The sequence below is a fragment of the Ischnura elegans genome (assembly GCF_921293095.1).
Source record: "Ischnura elegans chromosome 13 unlocalized genomic scaffold, ioIscEleg1.1 SUPER_13_unloc_1, whole genome shotgun sequence".
Taxonomy (NCBI): Eukaryota; Metazoa; Arthropoda; class Insecta; order Odonata; family Coenagrionidae; genus Ischnura; species Ischnura elegans.
Genome location: NW_025791657.1, coordinates 755102 through 763036, shown reverse-complemented (window position 1 = coordinate 763036; position 7935 = coordinate 755102). Strand labels below are relative to the sequence as shown.

General features: G+C 38.6%; 1 protein-coding gene across 1 annotated transcript; it reads right to left on the bottom strand.

The window, feature by feature from the left end:
• Nucleotides 1-356: 356 nt before the first annotated feature.
• Nucleotides 357-1602, bottom strand: LOC124172590. The gene is made up of 3 exons (XM_046552035.1): nucleotides 1370-1602; nucleotides 1001-1205; nucleotides 357-908 (listed from the first exon to the last, which is right to left on the bottom strand). The coding sequence occupies exons 1-3, from the start codon at nucleotides 1553-1555 to the stop codon at nucleotides 724-726; spliced, it is 576 nt and encodes a 191-aa protein (XP_046407991.1). The 5' UTR covers nucleotides 1556-1602; the 3' UTR covers nucleotides 357-723.
• Nucleotides 1603-7935: the final 6333 nt, after the last annotated feature.

The window sequence follows — 7935 nt, the reverse complement described above, 5'->3', positions numbered from 1 at the left end:
AGGACGACTGCCTCATTAAAGCCCTCATTATGGAGGTGTGGCAGCGACCACCACTACTCGACATTTGCCTTCCTCTCAAGGAGAGGACTCCGGAGAGGAAGGCAATGTTGTGGAGGGAGGTACACTTGGCCTTAGATGGTATGCATTGACAAACTTTCCCGAGTGTTTCTCTAGTTATTACTCTGCCAGCTTCAGTTAAAGTTCTATACATAACCAATCATTGCACGAAATATCCCGGAGGCAGATCTCCCCTCGAAATTCAAAAGCCTGAGGGACAAGTATGTCAGGGAGAAGAATGTGCACCCACCCAGTGGATCAGAGGCAGTGAAGAGGAAGAAGTGGGTGCACTTCGACTCTCTGACATACCTTAACAGTTGTATAAAATACAAAAAGTAAGTGTCGTCTGTCCTTGGGTTTTTCATATGAGCTTCACGAATAATTACCTGAACATTTTATTGAGATGACTGATGATGTGCTTTAATTAATATCTGTTCTTATAGGACATCATGCAGCCTGAATGAGGGGAATGGAGCACGTTTCACTCCAACTGTTGGCTCGGGAGCAGTTCCTTTACCATCCCTAACCTCCAAGTCTTGTAAGTCTTGCCGCCATGGTCTTCTTTTGTTACTTTTCTTCCTACAATTTGCTCCTTAGAAATGTTGGAAGGCATGGTGGTATCACTTCATGCAAAAAAGCCACAGAAAACTCCGGGCGTTTCCGAGGTTAATATGTATCAAGGTTTGATTCATCAAGGATTTCAAAAATTGCCATGTCTTCATTCTGAGATGCTGCCACTGCTGCCTTGGAGCGCCCTCTCACCCTTGACAGGCGGAACCATTCCCCTATACTCCTCTTCACCACCACCATGTCTAATGGTACGCCGTTAACATTCTTCTGCTTCACAGCATCTGAAGGAGATATTAGAAATGTTGAGCAGATTATAATTAAAAATATGCAGTACACCCCAAGCGTCTCAACAGATGACAATGGCATTACATACCAAATATTAGGTCAATGATGTGAGGATACTCAGCCTCAAAAGGTATTTTTTGTGATGCTCGCCCTGTCATGCAAAATAAACGACTTAGGTCATTGCACATAATTGTGGCACACACAACGTTTACAGTTTTGTTTAGGGAAGTTGTAAATGTTTTCCCTGTACTTTGGAAGAGGGCATTGGAGCATCTGCTCTGCAAGTATTTCACCTGAAAGGAATAATTAACTTCATTAATGGTTCATACGATGTTACAGGTTATCATCAAGTCTCCCATGAAAAATGCCATGGACAGTAAATTCAGAGGAATATTGATGTAATGGTGATTGCAAAGAAATAATAGGTATTATGTGAATAATTATTAAAAACACACACCATAAATGCTCTGTACTTTGAATTGGAGCGAACTGTCTCCTGAAACTCAGTCAAATCCTCCAACTTCTTCAAGGGAAGGTCATGGAGAACCTGCACTTCCTCCTCATGTTCTTCCCCTGCAGGCAAACTATCCATTTTTAGTGACAGCGCCTGAATACTTTCTTTTATCTCCTTCAGCTCAGTCATTATCCTGGCTTCAAATATTTGGAAGTTGTAGTCATCACCCCCAACTGAAAGCAAGAGAAAGTAAATATGAAAGCAATAATTCAAGGGACAGTGAAGAGCTTCATTCATTTAGTAGGACCATTTCTGGACCACAAAGACATGCAAAGTGAGTAAATGGCTGTGACTTTAGCACTTTCACATTCATGAGGCATTACTTGCTTAGATTTTCCTGCATCACTTCTTGCATCACTACCCATGTCCTCAGAAAAACTTTGCAAGGTAGAGGAAAACTGTGTGTGTGTGTGTGTGTAAGGAAGTGTATGTAATGAAAATTGGTACATGGAAATGGGACATGTATTGGGAATGGCTGACTTCTGATACAGCAACTGTGAATCTATTCCTTTTTTGTCGATACCACTCCCCCATTTGGGGCACCCCACTGCTAGGTGTTGAGGGTGTTGGAGCTTCTATTGGGCTAACCCAAGGGTTTTTGGAAATTTGCATCTCTGGTAGCATATTTCCTTTTCCTGCCTTCTGGTTCAGCCCAGAGTTCTTGGTGACGGATGGCTTAGGTAGCATACTCCTTTTTCCTGCATTCAACAAATTTCTCCTTGATTGTTGAACTTTGAGTTGCCTCATTTAAAACCTCAACATCTTCACTTTCAGTTTCAACAGGGTTAACATGCTGCCTTTTTAACCTTTTCCCTACTGTACACACATATATATATATATATATATATATGTGTATAGAGAGGCCGTATATATATACGTGTGAGTCCTCTTTTATTTGTGTCCGTGTTTTTTGTGGCCAATCATGGCATTTATTTATATTCATATCACCTGAGGTGTCTTTCATAAGTAACATATATATATATATATATACATCCCGCTATCATTTTGCCTTCCTTACACTCTGCATCGTTTTGGCGTCCACCAGAAATAGCTATGTATATTGCTATATTATCGCGTATGTTGAACAACCTAGTGATTTCCTACCTTGTGTACTATTTTGTTTTACGAAAATTATTTATTTGTAGGAGATATACGTGCATCTTGAATCCGTACAGACAGGTTACATTTTGGCATCATTTCATATCCAATCATTATGGCGTCCGGAGTATATTTTTTACATTTGATCATCATTTTGGAATCCATTTTGTATATTTACCACCACCGCGGTATCTTTTTGGCTTCCTGCGCTGTTGCCAAATATATCTATCTTAGAAACCTCGCTCTTGCTTGTTATTTTTGTAGTATATAGCTGTTATTGCATTCAATGGGTGAAATTATTCCAATTAACTATTAACTACTGTTAACTAAACGTAATATCACTGTAAAAAAAGATTAAAGTCATCATGGGAGTGAACTTCGTGAAACTAGGATTCTAAAAGTTAGCCAAAATTAGGCATTAAATGAGAAAATAAACTCCATTTAGGAAGAAGCATATCTAAACCCTTGGTTTTTATAAAGCCAAGGACACGACGCACAGTGGGCTAAAATTGAAAAAAGCTGGCCAAACATCGGAGGTCTCAAGTATTATTAAATTAAGGAAGGTTTTTATCAACGGTGTGTTGTAAAGATGCAATCAAACTTATTTAGGATGATGTATGCCACAATCTTGTTTAGGAGGACAATATCAATTAAAAATAGGCAAAAGTGATGCGGGAGGCAAACTCGCCAGGGGATCATAAACCATCTGGTACGGAAATATCAAGGGAAAAATATAATTTTAGCTTAGAATGTAGCTGTTTTCAGACAACAAGCTGAGAAAACCGTATCATTTATTTCACGTCCACTCGATTCGGCCCTCAAAATTACAGAAAAGGGGGTAATTAGGTCCTCAGATATTCCTGAAAAGGGATTTTACATGAGTCTGTGTTAGTATTGTCGATTACTAATTATATATATAAATCAACTCAACAATAATTCCATTTGAACGATTTAATAAGAAAATCTGAAGAAATTGCGAGAGTAATCTCCAGATAATGAGTGAAGAGTGAATACGTGAGGCTAAAATGAGCGCAGTGTCGATTGCATGTCAATTTAAATGGAATTAATATATTATTGAGTGTACTTATGCGAAGTTCTTTCAAAAGATTCCGTAATTTCACACGATAATGTAAGGCTAAATCAATTTCTCCAGATGTTGTCCCCCCATCTGTCAGAATATCCTTCAGCAATGCTACGTTAGTCTTCAGAGTATTTCCCTTCCTTTCATCATCAAGTCATCGGAGTAAGTGAAAGCTATCATGAAAGAAAATTTATATAGCATCCTTCTGAAAGGTCGTACGATTATACCCCGAGAAAAATATTGGCTCCACTATCTTGAAAGATGCGTATTCGCTAGCATTGAGGCTAGAACAAACTCTATCTCCCATTTACAAGGTTCAAGCTCCTATCAAAAAAGGTATGCCGCGGCTCGGCTCTGCTGCTGAGGAAAAGGAATTTGCCAATGCAATAAACGGTATGGAAAAAATGGCTTTGGAGATCATTAGCAAAAAAATTGGACAAATCGCGTTCTCCTGATATATTGGCGAAAATCGTTGAGAAAGGAGAGGGAAAAGGGGTACAGATCATCAACTGCTTATAAGAGCATTTCTTTCGGTAAGGAAGTGGCTGAGTGATATTTTTAAAATTGGTGCAAAACAGATTATTGTGTTGTAGTGATTTTTAAACCTTACCTGCGAATGAAACGAAAATAACCTACATTACACCCATGCCTCGTATAGCGCAAGGGATGCGTTCCTTGGGGTCTTTGCGCTGTACGAAATTGCGTTATATGAGAGCGTTTTAACAATGGGAATATAGGGATGCGTTCCTGGTGGCATAGGCATTGGGTATTGAATTTCCTCTAAACCATATCTATTCCTATTAATAACTTAAGAAAACCTTTTTCATAAAAACATTTATAATTTAAAATAGCTTTAAAGATAGTTGGCATGCATTCAAAGATTTTTGTTCACGTAAAAAAAATTCGTACGAGATTTAGAAATTCCCTCCTGTTGTTCGGGTGGGCTAATCTCTGCTATCTCAGGGGTTCATAACGCATTGCCAGCAGTTGACAAATTTTCAAACCAACCTAGAAACAATTACTGCCTCATCTAGGCCCCTTTTTCGCTCATCCGAATGCCAGGCTCTTGCTAATTTTGAATACTATTTCATTGCTCGCGGAGTTTGTGAATGTAAAATCAGAGCTGGCTTAAATTTGAAGTCCCATTAGGCATTAGCAGCTACGTGAAATAGTCTTTAAATGGCTTGAAATCTGACGCAGTTTTCCTTCCCTGAAAATGAATGAACGAGATTGCATTCTTTTCCGAAACAATATCGTCTCGTCAGCACTAAAAACTAGTTGAGGAAGAAAGGAGCCACTTTCAATCACAGCTTGGAGTTCATCAGAAAATGTTTCGGCGACTCCGCAATCAACACTCGCAGATTCACCCGATAACGCCGCACTGAAAATACATGCTTGCCGTGTAAAACACTGAAAGCAACCGGATTTTTCACTAAATGTCTCGGAGCGATTACCAACCTTGCCTTTTCGTATTTCAAAATGAACTTTCCGTATGTGCCGAGCGCTTGGTGGAAGTGGGTGCGGCTGAGATCACTAATGTTTTAACTTCGTCTTTATTCAGAATAAGACATCGCGAGTTTAACCTTCCGCGCAATATTTCGTTTTCAAGCTCTCCATTTTCAAAGCAATTTACCTCTTACAATTTCTCTTCTAGGTTTATGGTTTTCCTTGATAACTTCTTGATTTTTCTACCTGCATTCCTGTTTTTTGCCATTATTCTCTGGACGTTTACTCTTTATGGCTTTATCGAAATCACCTTCTACTGCGGAACTGTATTCCTGAGACGCGGAGGGCCTAAGACTGCTGAGAGGGAACGAAGCTTTTGTGTTTGAGACCCTATAGCAGACCCTTTTGTGTGTTGATGCTTTTCAAACGCAACTCCACCACCCCTCTATTTTTCCCCCGTGATTACCGATGACCTTGAGGGCTGAAGCGTAGACCCTCTCCCTGGATGTCAATCGCCCGATAGCCTATGATGACGAAAATTACGTCTCAAACCTTATTACTTTCTTTTAACTCACTTCCACTAGCTCCAGGCATAGTGAATGATCTAAATTAACAATTGTCATTCTGTTAAGGAAAAGAGATAAACTACTTCGGTAGGCCGGCTATATGGACTCAATGACGAGTAATGCTTTTGGCCATTGCTCAGCAATGGATTTCGAATAATGTATAAACAAAAAAGATTTGAGGCAAGCAGTACTACTAATATGCGTAAAATTGTAGTAATTTCGTGCGTACTTAGCGCAAGTTAACCTTTTATCGTGGGAGCGTTAAATTTTTTTTGATTAGGCTACACTGCGTTGGGATGTTTCCCCGAAGAATTAATTTTCGCAACATCGGAATTGCGCTATACGAGGCATGGGTGTACTTGGAAGATTCTTTTCTAATTCAAAATGACGACTCCATTTGTAAGAGAGAATTGTGATAAACCGATTTAAGAATGTGATATGTGACTGAAAATCTATGGAATGAAATTCATTGAAATGAAAGGCGGAAAATAGGAGTACAAATGAAGCATTTTAAATGCCATCGAAACTTAAATCGTGGAACTTGGTCTATAAGAATTTTTGAAACTGGAACTATTAGCAGGATTTAAGTGACAATTTTATGCTAATATCCCCCAGTTCAATCTATTATTTCAACTTATCCCTTTATCTTATTTTGTGTGAATTTTTCAACATTGATTAAAATTAAAATCACTAAGTGTTAAAGAAAATACATTATTTTTATGCTGCTGATAATATCTGAAGGCTGAACAGTGGGGTCTATATGATATTATTTGCTTGTTTCCTATGAATGCCGCTACTGACATTCTGCGAGCAAATGGAATAAATGAATCACATTTGCCGTACGTGCGTAGTAAAAATATTCTTTCCTACTTTTTCAGGGCTATGTAGAAGAATACCTTTGGAATCTTCAACCAATTAAAAACTAATTTAATTTCCATCTTCGAGAGTACTTTCATTATTACGAGTGAAATGTTGCTAATTAGATCTTTTTGTCACGAAAAATTCATTAAATTCGAAAATAAATTGAATCCGCTATAAGTAAGATTAATTGAGCCTCTGAGGTATCATGCTCTAGAAAAAACCGGCTTGATTTTCCATATTATCCATTTTCTTGTAATGAAATAAGACGCATCATTAAATGTGGATGAGATCCTCAGGGAATAAGGCTCTGATTTTTCAAAATATATTTCTATTTCCAGCTGAATAAATTTCGTTCTCTTATGTATATGATGCGTTAGTCTTGGCCAAAGGACTGCGGAGCCGTGGGAAGAAATGTTTAACTATTCCAAAGAATGAGTTAGTAAAAGGACTAAGAACCAATGCCTCACGAAGAAAGCACTTCGGTTCACAGCCACCCCGGAATTACTTTGGCTTGTAGATCTACTACCATTGTTACAATGAGAAAAGAGAATGTTTGTAATTCTCGCCAATTATTTTTTATCGAAATACAAATGCTAAGAGAGAAAATCTGACGTTAGTGACGAGATCATTCTTCCTACAGAACAAGTATTAGGAGCATAAATAACAGTAGTACAAGTTTCTATGATTAATGGATTGCAATTTCAAGTTTCGTTGGTTTTTCTACGTAAGTTAAGGAACAAACAGCTCTTACAAGTGGTTACGTTGGAGCATAATTCCAGAATATCTTACTTAAATCGTCTAACACCCAAACCTGTAGAGTGGTAGATAAAACTGTAGATGCGCCGTATGGAATTGCTACATAATCAGACCATGTTACTGACGCTGACGTACAGATAAAATGAATCACTAATGTTTTTTAAGATCGACGTGTTTAATGTTATCTCGTATCTCTTTAATTTTTAAATTCATATTCACCCATTTTGCTTTTCACTCAAAACACGTGAGTATTATGCGTAGGTACTTGTGCAAAATGGACGTGAATTACCCAATAAACCTCAAAACCATTGCATAAAATAAAATAAATATTTTGTACCAGTCTAGGGGAACCCCTTCCACGCACCCACATTTTCTCCTACGTCCTCTCGCTCTGCCCCCTTCCAACGAAATAAAAATAGAATTGAGATCCCGAGTCACTCCTCCTCTGCCACCTTCCCTCGCTTTTTGGCTTTTTTTCAATCGTCCTGCTTTCTTTTCGTCTGGGAAGCGCTCATATTTCACGTTCCCACGAATATAGCGTTTGTTTTTCGACGCATATGACCGAAGGAAACCTCCAGCTTTTGAGTCTCTCCTGTACTGCCCCCTCCCTCTGCTCTTAGGCCTTCTTTTATTTTTCAATCGTCCTGCCTTCCCTTAGTCTGCGAACAGCTCGTATTTCACGTTCCCACAAATATAGCGTT